The sequence below is a fragment of the Corvus brachyrhynchos genome, unplaced genomic scaffold, assembly GCF_000691975.1.
Source record: "Corvus brachyrhynchos isolate BGI_N302 unplaced genomic scaffold, ASM69197v1 scaffold136, whole genome shotgun sequence".
Taxonomy (NCBI): domain Eukaryota; kingdom Metazoa; phylum Chordata; class Aves; order Passeriformes; family Corvidae; genus Corvus; species Corvus brachyrhynchos.
Genome location: NW_008239080.1, coordinates 6,543,274 through 6,568,763, shown reverse-complemented (window position 1 = coordinate 6,568,763; position 25,490 = coordinate 6,543,274). Strand labels below are relative to the sequence as shown.

General features: G+C 37.4%; 1 protein-coding gene across 1 annotated transcript in view; it reads left to right on the top strand.

Annotated features, from left to right (window-relative positions):
- The window catches only part of FAM83B (family with sequence similarity 83 member B), a 48,638-nt gene that overhangs the window by 14,798 nt on the left and 8,350 nt on the right, over positions 1-25,490 (top strand). The window contains exon 3 of the mRNA XM_008637635.2: positions 16,242-16,406. Within this exon, the coding sequence (XP_008635857.1) occupies positions 16,242-16,406 (165 nt within the window). The remainder of the gene's footprint in view (positions 1-16,241; positions 16,407-25,490) is intronic.

Below are 25,490 nucleotides of genomic sequence, written 5' to 3'. Positions count from 1 at the left end.
CTGTCCTTCTTGATTATATGCTGCTGCTTGTACTGTGTTCATGTGTCTTCTTCATGAGCCTTGTCATTGCTTTCCTTTCCAGATACGATTTTCTAGTTGATTTTACTGAGAATTGTTTTGAAAAAGAGCTGGGTAAACATGAGCCTGTGATGAGTGTTTGTATCCTTTAAAAACTTGGAGCTTTTTTGGCCTCTCCCTATTCACCTTTGTAGCCATTTCTGGACTGCAGAATCAGCAGAGGCTGATAAAACTGAGAGATTCACAGGTTTCAATGTCAGAAGGGACCCTTATGATGATGACATCTGACTCCCTGCACAACACAAGCCTGATGGTGTTGCATCTTCGAAGAGCTGATGTTAAGAATAAATCTGACCTTAAAACACGTGGGTGCTAGTCTTACCGTCAACACTTCTGGGTAACTAATTTGTAATTGCTCAGGAGATAATTTTTTCTTAGGACAACCACATTTCTCTAAATGATGGAATTTGCTTGAGGAAACCCGTATTACAAGCCCAGACCAAGCCTGCTTGTATCTCATCACTCAACATGACAGTCAGCCAAAAGAGAAGGTGCAGAGACTTCTAAATGCAGGACTGGAGGGTGAGGTGAGGCTCGGGCTGCTTCGTAGCTGCAGGGGTTGCTTTCATAGGGACCTTGGGATGCTCAGCCTCTCCACAAGCACTGGCTGTTGGCCTCTGAGAATCTGCTCACGCAGCAGGGATCAGTGCACAAGGACACTCCTGAGGAGCAGGGTGTCTTCACCTCCTTGGAGCATCACCTTAGCGTGACTAGACTGTTTCCAGTAGCAAAGCTCATTAGCAATGGGCTGACTCAGGTGTCCCTGCACAGGACAGCAGCATGACATGCACATACACACGCCCTGTGTATGTTCAGTTTCCCAGATAAAAATAGGTGCTATGTTCCCACATTTATGGAATGCTTTGTGCTTTACAGAGATGAGCTCTCTGTGTGCATTTAAGTGTTAATTTATGAGGAATTTAAAAAGATGCTTATTTTTTCTGGTAATTCTTCCGGAGTCTTTTATGACAGAGAAGTAGTAGAAGCAGACTTCAGTAAGTTTTTGGTTTTTTAATTGTGCCAGGGATGATTCAGGAGGTTGTAAATAACATTACTCTATTAAAAATATATTTCTATGCTAATATCTTCTAGAACTGGATAAAATGGGAGTGATTTACATGTTTCTCTAGTTCCTGCATTTGTATGCATTCAAAGGTCTTTTACATCCTTTAAAATTTTTTTTTGTTTGTATGTTTTTGCTGAATATAAAAGTTTTGTGATTAAATACATTGGTCTAGGACTTGGAAGACTTGTATACAAATTGCTTGTAGAACATAGACTCCTCACCTATAAATATGAATATTATCTCAGAGTAATTTGTGAACACATATACATAGTTTGGGGTACTCGTGCTAGGGGTAGGGAACACAGTTTCAAGAGCTTAAGGGAAATCTCCCTTTTTTAGGTGCTTGCAATGATTTAAAACTTTATGTTTTGCATCAACCTTTTGTGTATTTGTTTTGTCCATAAGATTGTTTGTTTGCTATAGAGCATTCAAGCAGAAATATTTCAGTAATATCCAAATATGAAACAGAGTTGTTTGCTTCTCCATTATCTGCCAATGTTCTGATGTTAGTTTTTTCTCACAATGTTCCTCTATGCATACTGAGAAACAAGAAAATAACCTTTTTGTTGTTCACTTGAAATAGTGTTTCTAATTTAGGTCGCATTTCAGCAAACAGTCACCCACAGAAGTGTCATGAAAATCTTACCTTTGCATACCTGACTCTTGTTTCATTGCAAAAATTGTTCCTATGTCAGTGAAAATTATGTATATTGCATTTCTAAGATTGAAAAGAGACTGGACTATCTTTTAATTACCAACTGCTGGTCACAGTTAACCAAAAATTATAATAAACTCTCTGAAAAATTCCTTCCTGATGGCTGTACCTCAAATCTCATGTGAGTGCGTACTGCACCAACATCTGAAAGCAGATTCAGAATTACAGGGAAAGACTCTGAAGATTGAGAAAAGATGTGCACCTTTTTAAGTGAGCAAGTAAAAAGGATAAAAGGTGTCTTGTTATTACATCTGAAATTATTACTCTTTTTTTTTTATCAATGCAATGCTGGTTTGAAACTTTTTATCCAAAGGAAAGAGGCAAATAATAAAATTTCGTTTTTTCAGTCAATGTGTGTGCATGTGCGTGCAATCCTCTACATGCACATGTACACACTGTGCTACAGAGAAGCGTGGATTCCAGGCATGCAGACATGCACAGGGAGCATAGCAGTCTGGGATGGGGAGAGGCTTTCTGGCATTAACACGGAGTGGGCAGCTTACTGAAGGGAAGATGTTTCCTGAGATCTGAGAGGTACTTCGTAAGAACAAATATTTATTTGAAAGGCACTAGTTTGAATCAAAAAGCAACAGTTTACAAAATGTTCTTGGAATAAAATGTTTACCTCTCCTCTACGTATTGCAGGTTCTCATCTCCATTCTTATTTCAAGCAACTAAAGTTATCTAGTATATTTAGCTGTTAGCATGCTTGGCACATTTTCCAACAGAGCCAATTTGCCAACAGAATGTAGCTTAATGTAAATCCATGGGTGGTTTGGTCAGTGGTGTTTCTGCTTTTGCTCCTTATTATGAGAAGGTTCTGCTTTTGATGGCAAAAAAGTGAATTTTCCTCTCCGCCCCTCATGTTTCCTAGCATATGTAATTTTGAGGTACATAGTTTTTCAACACAGGAATGTTTTGTGGCTGCAGGGAATTCACTGACACAAATAGGCCGTGATTCTCGCAAAGAAAGCTAGTGAAGAGCTGCAGTAAGTGCCCCTGAGACTGATTTTCTTCTTCCTCCATTCTTAAATCCAGGTATCTGCTGTGATGTTTTGGAGGATACTGCCTTGCTCTAGCAAGGGGTTTTGCATTTCTTGCAGATGTTCAGCAGGCTTCCTGATTAGATCTCTGATTATCATTACCCAAATGGAGGTTAGGTGTGTGTGTGAACTGGCATGCAATGCACATCAGGAGGAATATTTTGTGGAAAGGGGAATGCTCTCACATACATGGAGCTGTACAGTGGAAGATTTGTGATAACATGTTTCTTTTCTACTCATTAAAAAACCCCTATTAACTTGCCATGTTGGTCACTAGCTCAGTTGAATATAAAGGGTTCAGTTGCTTGCACAGTGATAACTCATTTATTTGAATAATTGTTCATTTTAATGATTCTTGAATGAGTGCTTCATTATGCATCCTGTCCTTGTGAGAATGAGAAAAATGAGAGGAGCAGGGGAGCATGGGATGACAGTGCCCATCTGTGGCTGAGGCAGATGGAATCTGGATCGTGGAAGGAAGTCTTGCAGCCTGGCTGTGTGTCTGCTCCTCCCCAGATGTGTCCTGGAAGTGGCCTAGGGCTCTGATTTAAGAAAACATTATGAATACACTTAGTAAGCTTTTAACCATTAAAAATAAACTTTTACATTTAAATGGAAAGAGTATTAAATAGCAAAGATGGAGTATTATAAATACCTGATCAGACTTTATCGCGAAGATCAAATAATCATTCTCTGATTTTGCGTAATTGCAGTATCAAATTGCAAGTGATGAATTAATACCTCTGTGCTCTTGTGGAAGAGCTGTACGCAGATCAGTGGAAGCTGATGCTAACGGCATTTACAAAATAATAGTGTCACCAAGATAATTTTTAAGCTGTATGACTTCTTGCTTGACAAAGATGGTTATGCAAAAGTCAGCTCACACAGAGGCAAAAGATCAGTTGAGCAAAAACCTGGCAGAAACGAATAAGAAAGAAATGTTTCTTTAAATTTTTTTAACTTCTGTCTTTTAATTCCGTTTCTTATCCCTTGACTTGCACTCCCTCAAATACCTCACTACCTGTGGAAGATTCACGCTTGAACAACAGTTGTCAGGTTTCACTTTAAAAGCTTTTAGAGGGTTTAAAAATTGAAATAATTTTTATAAATATGATGCTTTTAAAGCATAGCATTGGTACTGAAATTATAACTCTTTAGTAATAATTTTACTTGTAATTCTTTTATTGTTTTATTTTTTAAGTGCTGCATTTGATTCAGGAATTAAATTCTGTTTAGTACCTTGTTTAGTTCCAATTCACTGTTCACTCCGCTGGGGCTACAAGAATTGCAGCATTACTTATCTTTTTCATTTCAGTCTGCTTCACAGGAGGTTTGAGCTGGGTTTTTATAATTGCTTCCCTACTATTTCAGACATCTTGCTCCATATGTTAATGTGCATAAAAATGTGAATCTGTTTTCTTCCTGAAAAGCTGCACATAATTACTTATTAACAAGATTAATCTATTCTTATCTTTAGGACGTTCTGCTGATGCTTTCAAACTAGTCTGCAATTATTTTTTCGTTTAATCTATAGTAAATAATCTAGCATGCCAGGGTAATGGATTTCACCTGAGGATCTGAACATGATTTGCAGACAACAATTAATTAATTAGTTTCAAAACCTGTCTTTAAAAATAGGTGAAATTGAAATGCAGTCTGCCAGCACACAGTCATTAGCAGTATGTTGCACAAGTCGCTGTGGCTGCTCTGTGAGCAGGTGGTGTAATCTGCTTCTCATGAGTATGAGGGAAGGTTCCTGCTCAATTGGCAGCATGTTTAAAAAGTAAATAGTTTAAATCATCTGATTGGGTTGTTTACTGGCATTCAGATGTAACTATGTGCCATATGGACTTATGTAGGCATACATTATGTCTCTAGTATATGTTTCAGAATACTGATCTGACATCATTGCTGTTGCTTTTTTTTGCAACATAAATGTTACTACAGGTGTTGTCCAGGCATGCTATTTTTACTTATAAATGCATTTTACTATGTCATGTAGCTAAACTGGAAAAATTTTAAATGTGAACAGAGAATCTGGCAGAACTAATACCTGCAGAAACTTTTTATTATTCATCCTCTTGTATTTATACCAGAGGATCACTGGCCTTCCTCTATAGTGACCCATCACTGACCTGTGACCAGTAATTTTAAACAGCCTGCATTCTGTGTTTTTCTGGTTTACCCTAACCATATTACTGCTTGAGTTGACCTCCTTAAACATATTTAGGTACATCTATAAAAATTGAAATTAGTGGCATTTAAGCAAATAGTAGTTGTAGCAGGAAGCAAAAGCTTTATTGTGAATATCATAAGGGTATAGTCATAAAATGTGTAATAAAAAGGGAGGTATTTTTAAGCTTGTATAAAATGTGCAGGAACCCATTTTAAGCCCACATTCGGTATCCAATATCAGGGTTTTTTTGCAGTCTCAAATTTAAATGATTTTGGAGTTCCTCCCTTGAAAGAGGGAAGAAGGGACAGGAAGGGAGAAAGCAAGAATTAAGGGAGTGAAGTGGTAGAGGAGAAGGAGGGGGAAGAGGGAAGTGAGGCAAAGGCAGTCACAGAAGGAAGGGAAGGTGGTAACAGAAGTAGGCCATAATAGTCTGTAAATTATAGTGGGTTTGCTTCCACTTTTGTGACAGCAGTATAAAAATCTTTAATAACATTGAGCCTTAAAAGGTGCTAGAAATACGTGCAATCAAAATGTTTTCACTGGACAACTGCTTTAAACATCTAGCCAATGACCAGTCCTTAAGTGTGTACCTCGTGTGTCTATTACTGACTCTCAGTCACGTTTGAAGCTGAATACGAAAGCTGTATTTTGAAAAAGGATGAAATAAGCAATATTTGAAAAGGTGTTTTCCAATTTACCCTTCCCTAAATATGTGATTTAAACTATCCAGGTCTGCTAATTGTAGCTGCAACAAGTATAGTCTATTGAAGTAGACTGTAATGTTCCTCTTAACCTTCTTAACCTAAAGAAATTATTGCTACTTTCCAAAGAATAACTGGAGCCTCTGTTGAAGCTTCCTTTCTTCACTTCGATATTACCTTCTCTAGACCATGAACTAGAGGAGGTTTTTTAACCAGAATTGGTTCAGTTCTTAGTTGGTGTTCTATGGATATATAACAATGTCTTCTGCAAGGACTCCCAGTATTTTATTTCTCTTTTTCTTCTACATTTGTCTCCGAAACACTTTCTCTAGCAGTGTTCCTTCGGATTATGCAGTCTACATTTTGGTAGAAGTTTCGACTGTCTATAGAGGACTAACCTGCAACAATTAATGAACTAATTAGGACTTGTTTCTCAGTATTAAGGTGATTAAGTCAGTTATATCATCAGGTCATGCTCATTGGTCTGTAAGCTTTCACTGATTTGAAATTTGCTGATTTAACTTTTTTTTTTTAATTGGGCACTGCCAATGAAAATACATTTGTTTTCTCTTGGATGCAATGTCTTTCATGTTAGAAAATATTAGCCTTCATATTAGTTTGTGTTTACTTGATGCAAGGTTACCGTGGTATAAGACTCATGGACTTAAACAGTGCATGGCTTACAAGTCTTCCAGAACTGTATGCTTTTATTTTTCCACATGCTAAAAATGTTGATAGGCCATCCGTGCGGACTGTGCTTAACGTACTGCATATAGGCATTCCAAAGTCCATCTTTCCAAATCATAAGCCACTCTGAAACATACTGGGTTTGTCTGCGGACTTAGATCCACCAAAATTTTCACATGCATAGAAATGCAAAAATAAGTGTTTCCTGCTTTTGAGACACTTTCATCTAACTCCATTCTTTTCCGGCATCTACTATGGAGTCAGTCAGCACTGTTTCCATCCCTGTGTTATGTACCTGCCTTTCTTTTTTGATTCTCTTCTTTTGTGCAAATTGTAACTGTTGTACCTACTTATTCTTGTAAGTAAGAGCAAGGAATTTCAGGCAGTATTATAGAATTGAACTACATAGTTATGTTTTACTGGAATTTTTTTTTGTCTAAAACATACATATATACTAGCAGAAGCATTGAAACTCATGCAGGATATTTTAAATATGTAGCTTATTTATAAAATATGAATATTAGATATTCAGCTCTTCCTATTTCATTTAGTTTCAGAAACTATTTACTATTAAGTTTACTCTGGAGTTTGCTATTAAGATCTCAAAACAGTACACAGCTCTTGCATAAGCAAACCTAAAAGCAAAATTATCGTTCCTGGTCTAGAAAAGTCAGTCTGAACCATCTCTTCTTCCTATAAACCTGCCTTTGACAAAGAGAATCTTTCATTGTTTCCAAGTGTCTAATTAACAAATGCCAACAAAGTTCTGTACTTTAAGAAATGCTTTTGTCATGTAAGTTAAAATTTACAGCCTGTAAGTGTTCATTAATATTGTGGGGTTTCATACACTGTCAAGTGTTTTTCCATATATAAGCTCTCAGGAAGAGGGGGTTTAGTGTTGAAAATGTGTTTATACGGGATTCCTGAGGAAACCAAGTGAAGCAGTGGAAGGCAGACTGACTCAGAACATCAGTCCATTCCCGATCTAAGAAACCCACCAAAATGTACTGTTAAAGGTGGCAAACCCCCAAAATATTCTCTAGAATTTTTACCTAGGTTAGCTGAAATCTCATACATTTACTTTGACTCTTTGATAAGCAGTCAATTGATTTAATATTTCTTGAAAGAAATCACAGAAAGAGTCCTTAGAAGTATTAGTGTCCAATCTACCATGGCATGAGGAGCATTTTTAAACAGGAGCAATTTGAAATGACAATTTTAGTACATTTTAAAAAATGTTTTTGTTCCTTTGCCTTCCCCTCACCCCCCTGCGTTTGAGGTGTCCCTTTCCCTTGTTCTCAGGTGTGAGTTAATAATTTCAGGTATTGAAAGAGTTTTTAACCTTGCAGTGGTCAACTCATACTACTGGCACTTCTAAATAAAATAATTAAGGCTTATCACACTGTTGCGCATTGTTTGTTTTTGTGCAGTCACTAAATATTGCACACATGAATAAACAAGTGCTTCTACTTATAAACAAATTTAAAATAAAAAGTATAACATTATAATATTAATTCAAGTAGCCCAATCATTCCCTAAATATTAAAGGATCCCATGACAACCCACATATTAAAGCTGTTAATTCTCTTTTAAATCAAAAAAATATTTCCCAAGCAGCAAGTCTTTGAAATCCATCATAGAGAAAGCCGGAGGCTAGAGAAGTACCTTTTATTTTTGTCATGACTTTCCATTGTGGTATAGCAGAGTCATAGGCCATCAGAAATCCTGCCATTTCCTTTCTGTTTGCTTTCTTCAGGAAAAGCTTGGCAGCTTCTGAACATAACAACTGAATATGAACATTCTGAAGAGCGAAATACAAATATTAGAATCTTGCTACCCAACCAGCTGCAGCCCACCTGGCACTGGGAATACAGCAGCAATATCAATGGCAAGAGAAGAAAGGGCAGAGTAAGGTCCCTAATGCATTCCCTCCGTCGTGCCAAGGATTCTCTGTGCTGCCTTATGTGCTTCTCTGTAGGGCCTCTGCCTGCTTCTGTTCTCAGTGACGGAACACAGCTTGCTTGCTGAATACCAAAAGCATTTTAGTTATTGATGGGAGCATTACAAGCAGGAAGGAAAGTGTTAAAACTGAGCATTGTAAACGCTTGTTGTTTTAACCATACATGACAGTTCTTTGCAAATTTAGGTAAATGTTTTCTTGTCTATGGTGTGCCAGCACTGAGCAGCAGCTGTTTCTTTGCAAATCCTTCATTCCAAGGATTAGGTTTGTAAATGCTTTCTGGAAAGTCCCCATGAAGAATTCCTGGAATATCCCCTTCCATCTTCTCGTTGCCATGACTTGCTGACACTCAATTCTGCGTGTGTGGAAGTGAAGCTTCAGAGTAATTATTGCCTTTGCTGCTGGCTGGAGTGAGGTGGTGTCTCCTGTCATTTGGTCAGCTCAAGATGAGTTCTTACTAATCCTTCAGCCAGAATAACAACTACCAAATCCATAGATAAAGATCATATTTATAGAATTAATGTATCTCAATCCCATAAGTTTTGCAAGATAAAAATCCCAGTTGTGTGAATTTGAAGAGGTAACACAGAAGGCGTCACTTCAAGATGGTGTGTGTATGGCTTGCTAGCTTGGTCTGCAATGGCTTTCTGAAAAGTAATGCAGAAGGCTACTGTACATTCACTTCTCAGAGAAAACAGTCGTATTTACATTTCAGAGAGCTTTACTTTTGTGTTGGTTTTAGTTTCACCTGTTGAGGAGCTAGTGCTGGTTTTCTGATCTGTTTTTGTAGTCATGAGCTATACAAAAGTTGCCAAATTGAGCAAAAGGCAGAATTCTCATGTAGTTTCAAGAAGGTTGTTCATTGTAAAAAATTGATCTTCCCAGGGTTTTTCAAAGTAAAACTGCATCTTTCTTCAGAGCTCCTGTTATGACTGTCGTATTATTCTTTGCTGACAGAATCAGAACATTTTCCCCTGTTACTGATAGCTAGAAAGTTCCCCTCCTGCACATCTTCAGTGTGTGTTTCTTGGACAGAACAGATAAGGCTTTACCATGTGGACTGCAGAGGTAAACACAGATAAAACAATTTGCCTTATGTGGTTACCTGCCTTCATAATTTTCTAATAGTTTGCATTGGTTTTTCTTGTTGTATTGCAGGAGATAGCTAGAAGTTTAGTATATGTTTTCTGGGCAGTGAACTTATATGTATTTTTTGTTGGTGTTGAACTTGTCTGATGTCCTGTTGCAGAGAGAAGCTGTTGAGGTTATTGAAGACTGCTAATGTACATGTTGGAAGTTAATTTTTATTTCATATAAACTTAGTTTTTACTTTAAAATTCTTAGGTTTTATAGGTGGTACGTGACATGACAAAATGAGGCTTGGTGATCAGAACAGAAGGTGTAGTTGGTTCTGAGAGCCTCTGTTTTTCTATCCTCAGAATAAATGGTAGAAATATTTTGGAGCAAGAGGAGGAAAAGAGGGTAGTGAGGGTTAGGAGAGCTGATTCTGAGGTGGTGTAGCTGCCAGTAATAATGAAGTGCCAGACTTCACTCTGTAGTTAATTAAATTGCTTTTAAAGAATGCAATAATGGAAGAACATTTCCAAGTACACTGCATAGTTATTGGCTATTGCTCTGTGTCTGTAGAGCCAAATTAAATATATTAAATAAGATCTCAGGGGGTCAATTATGATGATAATACAAGTAGTGACAATGCAACAAGTAGTGACATTAATTTCATGAATGTTGCATAGGTATAAATCATCTCAGTATTTGTTCATTATATTGCCATAGAAATTGTTCGAAAATGGATAATACCCAGATGGTTGATTACTATTTATATTATTGTATTAGGCTGTGTTTACAGAGCAGGGCTCCCCTCATTATATTGCTCTTTGGCACTTTATTGCAAGACTTATCATCTGTTTCTGCAATTCATCCAGCACAAAGGTGACCCAGCATATTCAGGTGCAACTCACAGTGGTTTCAAAGTACACATTGCGATGAAAGGATGTGTTGTGCAAAGCATTTCAGGGCTGTCTTCAATTTTGAAAATTAATACCAAATTAATGAACTTTCATCTTAGAAGCACTCTGGTGAGAGCAACAGTGCCAGAAAGTAAGGATAACAGATGATTTCTTACAGAGCTGTTAATATGAATTGCAGCAAACATAAGCTGGATCTAAACCCTCAACCATAAAAACCAACATATTTTAATTGAAAAAAGCCACAGTAATTTGTGGGACACATTATATAGCTTACTAGAGGGAGGGTTGTCTGCATTGATCACAAAATTTGTCTCTTACGATGCCGGAAACTCATCCAGTCAGTTTGCTGCCTGCCTCCAGTTCCTAACAGCATGGTACACAGCACTGCATCCTCCTTCTGCACTGTTGCAATTGCCTGCTGTCTGAGAAAGGCCAGACTCAGATAGCACTGAGCCTGTGCCACAAGGAGATCCTCCCCAAAACAGAGATCTGCAAAAAGAGGACTGGAGTACCAGAGAAAAGGTCAATGAAAATAGAGTTAATAATTCTGTCAGAGATGCAGTCTTTTGTTCTTGGGGTGAGAAAGGGTGGTGACATTCAAAAGCACTGCACAGCAGTATGGATTTTTGTCATATAATGCCCAAAGTAAGCCGCATGTAGGTTACAAGAAATCAATACTCTTGCAGTGTAGGATAGGTCTTCAACATCGTTCCTTACTAAGTTATTGATATTGGTAGGTGTCTCTAGTAAAGCCTGCCCTAAGGAAGCAGTTTTAGTAGAGGACTGCTGTATTTTTACTGTTTATAGCAAAGGAGTTGTTAAATGACACACACTGCTATATATAACCTAGAGAATCATAATTTGTATTTGTGAAAGAAGTGATAATGCTGAGATAGTGAAACTGTCAGGGGTTCACAAAATAGACTTACTGAGCACTAGCAGTAAAGACCTTTCGTTACACTTATGCTCGAATTTCAGCACAAACCCATTAAAAGGTTGATTTTGATGTCCTAAAACTCATATGAAGATTAAAGTCCGCTTATTTTTTTTGTATCAAAAATGGGAGAAGTAAAGCAGAAAAACTCCTTTATTTCTCAGTGTTCTCTTTTTATAGTCTTTGTTTTCTTTAAGCCTCACAGCAAAGTTTATAATTACTACCAAACATGGCAAAATTTGCTTTCATTTTGACAATGATGGGAGTGAAGATCTCTGAATCATTGAGTTGCAGCCTTGGTCTGCAACCAATTGTCTTTTGTCCTGCCACCATTGCAAAGAACATGACTTTGTCTCCTTGAGAACTTCCCTGTAAAGTGCCAGGAACTGCTGTAAGATTCCCTGAAGCCATCTTTGCTCCAGACTGAACAACCCAGCTCCTTCATGTACTCTGCACAGGGCAAGTGCCCTCTTGGTGGCCCTCCCCTGGACATGCTCAGGAGATGTTTAGTGATAAGTGTAAGTGTTTGGATTGGCAACTTCTTTCTAGATAAGCCTCTGAATAGAGTTAGTTTCTGAAAGTGAGAACCATCAAAGCAAATACAATGCACATGAATGGGCCCAAACCAGCAGTAACTTACCCTGTGACATAATAGATGCGACAGAACTGGACATTGGCCTCCATTTACAGTCTCGTAATATCCACTGTGTTGCCATGTGACTGTGTACTTAATCTCCTGTTTAGCAAGAGTATGCAGGATATTTCAGCTATGGCTGTTTTTTTTAACCTTCAAAACAAATGTGTATGTGTCTGTGTATGTGTATATATGAACCTTGTCACTGGTACTTTGTGTAGGAGTCAGTCATTTACCAAACTTGAAGATTAAGAACTTTGAAAGAATGAAAAGAACTCCGTATTAAAGTGGTGATAGTTTAGAGATGAGTTTTTAAATTGTACTTTCCTCACTAATGTGCAAAATAAATAAATCAGCTTACTGAAAAATATAGTTTAGAATATTTGCATAAAAGTAGTGCTATTCAACAAAATTATACTTTCCTGTCTGTACTTACATGTTTTTTAAATGCCGAGGTAGTGTGTGTAGTTTACTTTTCTGTTGCAAAGCATAGTCTTAGTGTCAAGACAGTAAGGAGAATGATTGCATATGGCTCTACTGCTGCCTTCAGTTCAGGTGAGCATACTGTGAGATTTATTAGGAGTAATTTTGTGCATATTGACTCCAGCAGATTTTCTTCTTCTGTAAGGATGTCATTGAAGCCAAATTTTAAGCTTAAAAATATTCATCACTTAAAAAAAAAAGAATGGGTAGATAAGATAAAAATACTAGTAGTGACAATCAAAGATTATTTAAGTTTAATTTTGGGAGAAGAAAACTAGCATAAAAACTGTTTTCTGCGCTGTCTTCACTTTTAGTTGATCATTGAAATGTGCTCTTCTATATAATACCCATCCAGGTGGTGGTAGTTCCCTCTTGCATAATTTCAGTGTTACATGATGTTATGCACAGCAAGTGTCTGCTCTACCAACTATTTTCTCCTCCCGGAAAGTGTAACATGCTTAATTATTTATTCTCAAATGAGGGTCATTTTTGATCAGGGTGATAACCAGTTTGCCAAGGTTTGGAAAGTTCTCCCAAAATTCTGGTGTTGTCATCAAAAAACTGCTGTACCCATCCAGTTTTCCCAGAATGGTTGGAAGGCCATTGTATTTGCTTCAAAAGCATGTGTGGTTGCTTTTAAAAAGACCTTTGCATTGTGGAAAACAAATACGTTATGGAAAGAAAATGTCAGTTTTTAAGGAAGCCTTCTGTATGACACTAGAGCTTTCTGCCTTGAGGAGGTTTTCTTGGCTCAGGATAGTATTGTTATGCCCAAAAGAAACAGAATTTATGGGATAGGCAATTTTCTGATCTCTTTCTGCAGTTTGAATTGTATCAGTTTTTCTTCCTTGCTGGAATTGACTGTTGAATTCGTCTTGTAAGTACCAGGGCGGAAATTAGCTCTGCAATTGCAAAAACAAATGTAAAAACACGGTCATGAAGTCTTTTCCTTCCGCAGTGATGCAGCAAGTAACTAATCCTGCAGCTGTTGTTGCAGCTTTAATTAAAGGTTGGTACACATTATGGAATACCTCACTTAAGTAATTTAGAAATCTTGGTCTTCTTAATTAATCAAAACTTGGGACCCTGAATACCATATTTGCTTTGTCTTTTCCCATGTGCAATACTCCCTTCTGCTGCAAAGGAGGCAAACTGGGGAAATGTACACACATGCCAATTAAAAGGAGAAAAAAAAAGGAAGTTAAAGGCCAGAATATTCCATGACGTTTATGGAATCCACTCTTTCTGAATCAAAATCTTTAATTTATGGTCAGACATCTATTTTGCTTTATGGCAATCGGTATGCAAAAATTACCTTACCACTTTTAATGACTTGTTACATATTGTATGTATCATGTATATCATATTCATTGTTCAAATTTGGCACTCTTATCCAGCAAACGAGCCTAATTATGTTTGTGTTTAATAGATCAGTTGAGTGTCGCTAAGAGTAAATGGGCAGCCTAATGAGGATGTTCAACAAGAGTCGCCTCTGGTCTGTAGGGAACACAAAAAGGGATACCTAGTTGGTTGTCAAATCATGACTATGGCTTTGCATGTATGTACTCAAATTCTGGTAAGGACTTTTCAGACAGCACAAGTTTCAGGTTTCAAAATATAATCCCTATTCCAACTCTGGAAGTGAAACCTACATTTTCTTGAAAGACTACTTGATGCTTTGCAGAATTACTCCAGATTTAATAAGCTAAATGGTTTAAGAACAATTCTGCTAGTGAGGACAAAGAGGGTCCCCTGTTCATCCCCAAGTGAAATATCTTCACAGTAGTTCACATGCATAGTTCTAAAATCACCAGCTTACTGGCCTGCTTGCTTATTTGTTTATTTCTCTACCTTCCTCTTCATAAAGATAGATATGGCCATTCTAGTCAGTGTTGGGTTTTAGTTTTTATTACATGTTCTTGTGGGGTTTTTTCTGCATCTTTCCAGTTTAGCAGTCTTTGCAACCACAAAATGCTGCAAATGTGTGAGTATCTTAGATATCTGCCATAGGAAAGTGTTAGAATGAGTTTTGAAGGCTGTACTGTGGGTTTTGAATATTTCATGTATTCGTATCAGTGCACACTAATGAATCCATTCAGGATTTTTCTCTTATATTTGAATTGATTCTAGAACGTAATGAGCACCCATTTCTTGAAGATCTGAAGAAAAGGAAAGTCTAGGAATAAATTAGGGAGTTCAGAGGGGTGGGGACACAGGTAATGAAACAGACTATTTGAGAACAGATTATTTTTTGGTCTTTTTACCTACTGTACTTGATCTGTCTTGGCAGTTTTCTTCTCAGGAGCAGGTGAAACAAGACAGGTGAATAAATAGGGCTGCCATGTTCAGTTAACATTGTGTATGTCAAGACCAAGCAGAAGGTGCAGTCTGAAAGTGATGAGTTCCATGGAGTCAAGATAAACATTTGTGTTTTCAATCTTTAGATAAAGAAATATATTCCGTACTGAAGAAAAACACATTTAGGTTTTACTTTCAAAAAAATGAATAAAGAAAATGAGGTAGTGCATTGGCATATTACCTAAGATTTTTGAAAGAATTGAATTCTTTGATGCTATTTAGTTCCTCTCTGGCTGGTGGGTTTGTAAAGACTGTTTATTGCCAGGTGACATGTAATGAAGAGGCCAAGTTTGTTCCTTTTTTCTTTTTCAGGAACTGTCTTTTTACCTTTTCTAATTGTTTTCATTGTTATTTTATTTTATGTAAGTCATCTCATTTATATTTCTAGTGATTTAAATACGTGTTTGGCATAAATTAAGCTTTTAGTTCTAAGCAGGTGGGATTCAAAAAAGGTAATTCATGCAACTGACAGGAGACATAACTTTTACTTGGGTGTGTACAACAGCATTTACCAAATTTTGTGAGTGAGGTAAATATTTCAGTTCCAGAATAAGATGAGTGCTTGCAACTTAACAATTACACCTATAAAGTTGATGGACAGGTAGTTTAAAGACTAGTGAAAATGGTAAAACCTGCTTTGATACCTGTGAAAGGTTTTATTTGGTTTGAATTTGAACCTGAGACATCTCACTGGAACTTTTCATGAGACCTCTAGTGGATAAAAATACTATCATTAGAAGTTACACAGACACTGGTTCTTCTACTTACTTCCTTTCACATTTCAACAGTAGTTCTTCCCAAATTACTAATGATATGTCAACAGTACAACATTTCCATATATATAGATCTCTCCAAAATACCACTAGAGGGACATTGCTTTTCCAAATCAGACATACTTTATCCCTGTGGATTGAAGGGTGTTGGTAGCTGGTATTCAGCACTCTGATCTTCTTGAGCCAAGCTCTCACGAGCTGAGGAAGTGTTGTCCCAGTAAGAGTGCCTCCAGCTCTTCAGTGTCTGCCTATTAGCTACTTCAAGCTCTTGAGCCATTAGCTTTAGAGAAAATGATGAGAGATTAAGAAGCCCCTTGTACAAAAACTTTCATCTGAATTTTTTTTATGCGTACTTCAGTTCTATTTTGATGGGTTTTTCCACTGCATTTATATTGCTTGTTTTTCCTCCCTCTCTCTTTACTGGACTTCCTTTTCCTCATAAAACTAATCACTACACACACCCATATAATGGGTCATCTGGTGGTCTTGAAAAGCCTTCCAGTTTAAGTGGAACAACATAGGAAATAGAACCTTTTAATGTGTAAAAAATATTAATGTGTTAGGGGCTCGGTGCAGGCTTCAGTGAAGAGTTCTGTGTATGAGTTTATACAATACAATGATTTGTGTCTTTTCTGTTTGATTCAGGTCATTGCCATTGTTATGGACATGTTTACAGACGTGGATATTTTTAGAGAAATCGTGGAGGCATCTGCTAGAGGGATCGCAGTGTATATCCTGCTTGATGAGTCGAACTTCAGTCACTTTCTGAAGATGACAGAGAAACAAGGCTGTCAAGTTCAGAGGCTCAGGGTAAGGCATCCTGTCTTCCTTTGCATGAACATTCACTGCTTACTCCTCCACAGCCCACTGAAAAGCGACTGTTACTGAAAACGTGATTATTGAATACTGATTTTTGAAATTAACAATCGGGTGTAAATAGGTAAGCTCTCAGCAGAACTTTCTCTACGGATACATTTTTTTAAAAGCACCTTTTTCAAGTGTCAGAACAAGAGTATTTGATAGAATGACAATTTTCATATATTATTTATAAAATAATTTTCCATTATTGTATGTATAGGAATACAGCATGTTTGCAAAACTAAGCTTTTTTTTCCCTTTCTCTTATAGTTGCCTGTAAATAAAGTCATAAAACTTAGATAAATTAATAAGGTGTGTACTTTATTTTATGATCTTCTTTAAGGTTATGAATTAAAATACTTTTAAGAGGCCCAAGATTCTATTTTATTAGTGTTTTCCTGAAAATCCATATTATCATGTCTGTACTTCATCCTATTGCTTTTAGACATTAAATATGTAATTTTATCTTGTAAGAGAGATAACAAGATGACTACCATTTATGTCTTCACAAGATTTCCTGCACTGCCCAAATGTTTATCAGGGATTAGAATATAAACCACGAGCTGCACTGAACTGACATAAATGCTTCATAAATACTGATAGATTTACTCTACTGTCTGCTGTTCTAAAGAAGTTCCAAGGATGTTGTCGAAGTCTCTTTGCAAAGTTCTGAGCGCTGCCTTAGCTCATAACTCCATTTGAAATTCCTTGCCTCTGTAACTAGTTAAGCTATGTTCATGCCAGACAAAAGTATTATAAAAGCTCTTCTTAGCAGCGCCTCTTTTAAGAACCCAGTCCAAGAATCAGATAGAGATGTGATGTATTTGTGAGGATAAAGAGGATTTTTTGGTAGTTGTTTGAAGGAAACTCTGTTTTATACCCATTTTTACTCTGGAGTGTTGACTTAAGTCCTTAAAAGTATTCCCACTCCACTTTCCATGCTTGTTTCTTGTGTATGAGTGTGTGTGGGATCACTGTCTGGTGTCCTAACATACAGATCTGCGGGAACTTCTGGGAAAAGACACCAAAACTGTGGTGTGATTCTATAAACACTGGTAGTGACTGCTTTCATGAAGTCAGTATTTGGCAATACTTCCATACTCTGGAACCTGAGATACCACCATTTGCTGATTAGTTAGGTTAATTATACCATAGACGTTGCCAAAAATGGCCTGTGTCTATGTATGGAATGAGTTTTGTCCTTCCAAAATAAAAACAATTAGGACCATGCCTTTCAAGTGATATTTTAAAAGCGCCATATGCATTTTCAAATTAATTCCACGCAGTGTGTACCCACAGCTGTTTCAAAAGCTTACCTTCTTGGGATTCAAGGTTGTCTTTTTAATGCAGTTTTACAGACCTGTAGGTATTTATACTGTGGTTGAAAGAATTAACATACATAGATTAGAGTGGATTTTGCATGGATTAGTGTGGATTGGAGAGGTTTGGATGCGGCCTGTTCAGTGACATTGTGTTTTATACATTTCTGGGTTTTGGTAGGAGAAATAAAATACATCTTCACTCTGCAAGGTTAGCTTAGAATACTTTGAGTGTTATCAGAAAATAAAATATATGCCAAAGAGGTAAGCACTAATCCTGTGGTGTGCTGAGTTTCCAGTTTAGCTTGTAATAAAGCTGTTCAAATTGATGGTCTTCTCATCCAAGGGCTACTCCCAGTGACTGTTGCTCTGAGAATAGCAGTTTACTACTCCTGCATTAACTCCTCTGCCTTTTTAGAGGTGAAAGGGAAATGCAGGTGACTATGAAAGAACAGCCAGTATTTTGAAGATGTTTTCTCCCTTTCCCTTTTCCCCATCACTCAAGGTTCAGAAAAAAAATAAACATCTTCAACTTTTTGTACTTTTGGCTTCTGGTCTTGCCCTTCTGTTCAGTGAAGGCAAGAAGAGAACAGAGTTGTATGAGTCTGTTTCTTTTCCTGAAGATGTAGCACCAGCAGCATTGGTCTTGTTATTTTCTGGCATGATTTGGTTCAGTCTTGTTGGAGTATGGATGATGCTTCTTAGTCCATACACTCGGGATGAGTTTTCTGTAAAGCTTCTAAGACTCAACACCTCTGTCTCTTTTTCTCTCCCTTTGAATCAGTAAAAAAAACAAGATGCAATGATGAACAAAACTGTATTTTTTAATTCAGATTTACAACTAAGTAGTCTTCTGTATGGAAAAAAAAAGAGGATTTTGTTCATAAATCTTCATTAAATGTCTGTGCAGACAGTTTTTCTCATCTGTAGTCTGACTCCAAATCAGGGCGTTTCCCTCTTTATTGAAACATATAACTGAAAAAATGGATGGACTATGTATTCTGTCGTTATTTTGTGAATTCTATATAGGAAACTATGAAATCAGGGGGTTACTAGGATTATTTTTAGTCTTTCCTGCAGCATCTTTTCATGTGGGTTGTTGTCTTACTTAATATTCATCTTGACATCACATCCATCAGTGGAACTCAAATTTCCTTTCCTATACTTTCCCTTTTCTCTTTTCCAGTTTCATTAGTTTTCTGACTGTACATTTGTCCTCAGTAATTAATATGTTTCTTTTTTTTTTTCTTTTGCTCTACCTAAGCTTCTTTTGATTAGTTTTGTCACTGATCTGACTTGCTTGGTCAAAAATTCCTTTGCATAGAAAGATGAAGAGTTGTTACAGATTCAAACTATTTCTTCAGGTGATTTTTCAGAAACTGATAGGTAAATTTTTTGACATTTTTTCCTGCTACTGACAGATGCCTCAGCAAACTGTGAAACAGATTTGCACTGCAGAATGCAGCAGCAAGACAACAATCCCCAGAGTCACCAGAATGCTCAATGCATTTTGGATTAGAAATAAAAAACTGATGTTGTAGGCAATGTTATTTAATGCCCAAGAAGGCAACCAAGCTCCTGACAAAGATCTGACACAGATCTTTGTATTTTATTTGATATGAGGTGAGACATGGTAGAGGTTCTATGCTCTGGAGAAACTTCTTTTTTACTCCTCTGTTAATAATGAAGAATCATTTTGCTACAGGAGGATATTGAAAGCAATTTGGCAGGACCTGTTTATTACTTGATAATCCTCTCAGTATTTTTAATGAATTGCAGGAAAGAGAATATTAAACCACTAATGAATTGATTTTAGTTTCCTTCAGTGAAGTCTACTCCCAGATATGCATGTTTAAATGCATAGTAGGAGCTGCTCTTGAGACCTGCTGGCAGCCTTTTTTTTCTTACCAGTGTTAGCAAAATCATCTAAAGTTTTCCAGTACTTCCACATCTAAGGCAAATTTGGTTATTGAATAGCCATGCACAGCATGATGTTGTATCTGTGAGCAAACTTCTGTGATAAGGATCAGACTCCAGTCAAGTCTTGAGTGGTTGTTGAATCACATTCAAAGTCAGAATAGAAACAAACTTGAAAACTACTTAGCATTCCTACAGCACATATATAGTCAATGACTACTTTTTAAATTGACAGTCTGTCACAATTGAAGTCATCCAGGGATCAATACTGGGCCCAGTGCTGTTTAATATCCTCATAAGTGATCTGGATGAGAGGATCAAGTGTACCCTGACAAAGTTTGCTGGTGATAGCAGACGGAGTGAATAAGTGGACACTTTGGAAAGGAGAGCCACCCTGCAGGAGGACCTGGATTAGCTGTAAGAGTGCACTAACAAGACACTTGTGAAGTTCAGCAAGGACAAGGGTAAAGTCTTGCACCTGGGAAAGCATAATCCAGGAATGCAGCACAGACTGGGATGTAGCCAGCTGGGGAGCATCTCTTTGGAAAGGGATCTAAGGCTCTGTCAATATCAAGCTCATTGTGAGCAAGCAGTGTGCTGCTCCTGCAGGGAAAGCCAACAGGCTGCTGGGCTGCATCAGCAAGGGCATCACCGGCAGAGATAAGGAAGTCACTCTACTCAGCACTTGTCAGGCCACACTTGGAATAGTGTGTTCAGTTTTCATCCCCACTACTTAAAAGAGATGTGGACAGGCTGGAGATGGTCCAGAGAAGGACCACAAAGATGATCTGAGGACTGGAAAGCTGCCATATGAGGAAAGGCTGAGAGAATTGAGTTTTTTCAGCTTTGAGAACAGAAAGGGAGACCTTGTCACTGTGTTCTAGTATGGAAAGGGAGGCTACAAAGAGGATGGCAACTCATTTTTTACAAGGAGTCCCATGGAAAGAACAAAGGGTCTTGAGAACAAGTTACTTCTGGAGAGATTCCAAGTGGAAATTTTGTCACAGTGAACAATCAGCCATTGAAATAATTTCCCCAGGGTAGTGGTGAATTCCTCAACACTGGACACTTTTAAGACTCAAGTGGACAGGTGCTGGGCCGTCTTGACCAGACTGTGCTTTTGCCAAGAAAGGTTGGATCAGATGATCCTCGAGGTCCAATCTGGTATTCTATGATTCTATGACCTATTTTATCTTACTAGAGAAGAGAGGCCCAGGATAATAAATAATATTAATAATGAGGAACAATATGAGAAATGTGACTATTTTTCCTTTAAAACTGTTAGGCTAACTGTTAGGTGGACATCCATTTTCTTGTTTGTGCATATTCTTGACAGCAAGTATGGGACGAGTAATGGAACACTGATAAAAGCCTACGAATAAAAAGTGCTGAAATGAAAAGTTTGAGACCGGTATACTCACTGTACTTACCTATCATATTGGAGAGATTTTACTAATGAAAATAAATGTGTAGTGGTGAATAATACTTCAGAATTTTAAATCATGGTCATGTGGCACTCTCTGGAATGCAAATATACAGAAAATGTACATAAAAAGAGGTTAGAGCTTGTTTCCTGTTCATTATTGGGTGTCATTTAACTGGATAGCACTGATGGCTGTCATTAAACTGCAGCCACTGGATGTTTTAAATGTTCCAGAGTGTCCTGTAAACTCCTCTTGGACAAGAGAGATCATCTGTTTGACTTTGAAACCCTCCATTCATAAATGAATGATTGCTTTACCTGCAGTGATGCAGACATGAGTGGCGCACTGCTGTTAGGAGGAGAGTCCTATAGCCTGAAGATGAAACCCAGCAGGAGGGTGAAGCCCAGCATTTCATACCAGATGGGGCTTGTAATTCAGTATGTATATGTTTACTGCTTCTAACCCCAAGTGGAATGCATTGTTGCCATATATCCTCAAATATGGTTTGTATTTTGGGTGATTATTAAAAGTGTGCATTCCTGGCACCTTAATTTGAGGCTTTGAAGCTGATGAAGAATGCTGGATGAACTGCACAGGAAAAGGAAATGTTGTGTGAGAAAGGTGGGCATGATCTCTGGTACTTGTCATGGTCCCATCTGGTAATGGATGACCCACCAAGGGACGAAAAGAGTTCAGGATCAGGGAATAGGATGGAAAAGTTTCAGGAGGAAAAATACTGAAGAGAGGGAAAACAAAAAAGGAGAACAGAGTGACTCTAGTGACTACAATTTTTTTAAACACCCCCAGGAATTTAATGTAAATCATCTTCTTCCTTTTTTACATAATGCCTATTTAAAGTTATATTTCAACTTATGTGTACCTAAGGCAAAGCTTTTTTTTTTTGTGTATAGTATGGTAATTTGCAAGCCGTTAGACTTGGTTCTGCCTCCAGCATTGATTCCCAAGTGATATCCTGTCCAATGCCAGTCAGACCTTATCTCAGTAAGATTTGATGTGTTCAACTGGCATGTCTTTAGGCCAACTGTTACGGTTACTTGAAAATGTGTAAGCTGCTCTCAAGTTACCTTTTTCAAATTATAATGACATAAATATGATTAAATATAATTAAATATAAGTCTGAGATACACATATAATTATGTGGTATATAGAACTGGGCAAAACAGTCATCAAAGTAAATGCAAATTTCATTATTAATTCACAAGATTTGTTTTAAAATAAGGAGATAATATTATGATTATCTTTAGAATGGGTAAATTTTAGTATTTTCTTTTCTTCTTCTTCAGGAATTACTATTTCCATGGTGTTTATCTTTCAAATAAAAGCTTTTAATATAATTAGTTAAAACTTGAATAGCTGCTGGTGAAAAAATTATTTTCTTCAGTGGACTTGTTAAAAGTTCAACAAAATCACTTTGGAAAAGCACAAAAATTGACTTTCATCAATAAGAAAACTTCTAATTGGAATGCAGAAAACTTAAAGACTGAACATTAGGTTAGCAAAAGTGATTAGCAGTTAGAGGTGCAAATTTATGTTAACCTGGCATTCAGTAATGCAAATTGGGTTGTTACTAATTCTTTTGTAGCTGCTCTGAAAATAGACCCAAGCATCCACCTGTGTTTTCACTTTTAAAATTTTTGCCTTTCAAAATTTTACAGGACTTCTAGATAATAGTTCTTTTATTTATCTAATTAAGAGATAAACTTTATGTTTTATGTTTTTAGCACATTTGCTAGGCAGATAGCTCACAAACAAAAGTAATTCTTAAATGCTGCCTTCGTACATTTTAACTAAGTTGAATTTGTGTTTGAACACAGCTTGACAAAAATGGTAAGTAAAAACTCACCTAACAGTGAATGAAATTTAAAGAACTTGAATAGCTTGAGTCAAACCATAATTTGCCAACTCTGCAACTTCTAAGTGTAACTCATTTGATAAAAGTTTCAAGATACCAACATTTAAATATGCACTGATTTAGAAAGCATGTGTTATTTGGAAATGTGCTTTCATTTCATGGATATTTTCTCCTAAGTTTTTGAATTTTCTGTTTGGAAAGATAAAAGTTCATTGGATTGTAGTAGATCTTATCCTTAAAACTACTGCTCTATCCTTAAAGCTCTATCTATTAGAACTTTGTATGTTTTAGGTAAATGTAGACGTGCTCCCATAGATAATGAATGCTTATGTCACTGTATTGCAAACTCAGTCATACTTTATAGACTGGAATTTTAAATGAATTTGTAAGTTTAAACATCTCTACAGCTTCCTGAGGATGGAAGTGAAGAAAGAGATGCTGGTCTCTTCCCCCTGTTACCCAGTGACACGGTGCATGGGAGTGGTTGAAAGCCCCACCACAGGAGGTTTCGACTGGACATCAGGAAGCATTTCTTTACTGAGGCAGTTGTTAAACAATGGAACAGGCTTCCTAGGGAAGTGGTCGATGCCCCAAGCCTGCCAGTGCTTGAGCGGTATTTGGACAATACTCTTAATAATTTGCTTTAACTTTTGGTCAGTCCTGAATTTGTCAGGTAGTTGGACTAGATGATCACTGTACATCCTTTCCATCTGAAGCAGTCCTATCCTATCCTATCATATCCTGTCCTGTCCTATCCTATCCTATCCTACCCTATCCTATCCTATCCTATCGCATCCTTTCCTATTTATTTGATCCTCCTGATTCTGCTGGATTTTCCATGTGCACAGTCTTTTCCGTTTGCTTCATGGACAGCCCTTCAACCTATAGCTGACCTTTACAGAGCAAGTCTGCTGTGATCTGCAACCTGGCCGTGTACCAGCCCTGCGAAGCAAGACATTCTTGTCTCTTTACAGCTCTTACATTCCACCATTTCCATATGTACAGAGTATGTAATAATCATAGAGATTCTTGTTGTTTACTGCCAATGCTAAATTATGGATTTCACTCCCACTGGAAAACCTAGGGTTGGTAGAAAAACTATTCCAAGGCTAGAAACCACAGTAAATATTTTGATTATTTACAGTTATATTCCAAGCTACTTTTATGTCTTGTGAAGCATTTTGTGTCTCACAGTTAAATGAGGTAGATGCTTGTAGGTTGGTTTACTTTGAGTATAAATTTTAGTTTTTCTATAAGTAAGCACCTTTTGTGTAACAATTTCTGTTAAATGTGCTTTTTTTTCTATATCCCCATAAGAACTTTCTGAAAATTGTTACTAGTACAGTCCATAAGGTGGTGTAACAACTTCTTTGAATTTTTTTATTTCTATGAGCATAAAAAAACAAGGGACAGTGGGGAGAGAAAAAATACAAGATGCTGACTTAGCTGAATCTGTTTCATCAGTAGTCTGGTGTAGGTTTCGGACGGGTTCGGACGGACGGTGACGAGAGATCTCTATAGGCAGGTCTTGGGACACAGGCGGTTTATTGCAAAGGGCGTGGGTACAGGGGCACTGCTCAGAGCTGCCAGACTCAGCTCTGAGCAGGCCCAAGAGAGCAAGAGAGTAAGCGGGTGAGAGAGAGAGAGAGAGAGAGAGTGTAAGAGCAAGAGTGGAAGTAAGAGCAAGAGAGTCTGAAGTCCTGGTTACAATACAATAAATCATCTTCTGTACTGAATATTCTAATTGTCACTAACCAATCTAATACAAGATACAAATCCTATAGCATTTACATACAGCCTATAAGAGTTCTTATATTACCATAGAGTGTTACATCTTAACTTCTAAAAACTCCTCTTTGGACCCCTTCTGCTGAGCTAGTAGGGTCTGCTCTGACCCTTGGACCTGCCTGCAAGCAGAGGGTATTGTTCAATCAAGAGGGGATTACCTTCAGTCGGCCATACCATTGTTTTCCAGTTGTTCAGTAACTAAGACTTGGTATTTCAAAAGTGGCTTTCATTTCGATGTTGCCTGTAGTTTTCATATTCCCAAAATCTTTTGTCAGGCAATCATATTTATAAGGCTTTCCTGTTTCATCTTCCCCAACAGTCTGGGATAAAAATTGACCACATTTTTGAGATCCAACATGGAAAATTTCCCAAGTGCCATTTACTGAGTTTGCATGAATAAAACACAAAGCTTAATAGAATTCAGAATTAACTGCTGCACTGAGTTCGTGCTACCTATGCACGTGGTGTTAGCGTCTCTGAATTTAAAAATGTGATTGATCTCATGATGCAAAGCTGATAGAAAAATCTTACTGGTGGTAGAACTGCAAGGGATTCTGGCACCAAGTGGTATCATTCAGTGGATCATCTCAGAGTATGGTATATGTATTTGTAGACACAGGAGCCTTGTTCAATTAAAATAAAAGCGATCCTGGCTCTTTTAGTGTTCTCTATGATTAGCTGAGATACTTGGAAATCTTACAAACATGCGCATCAG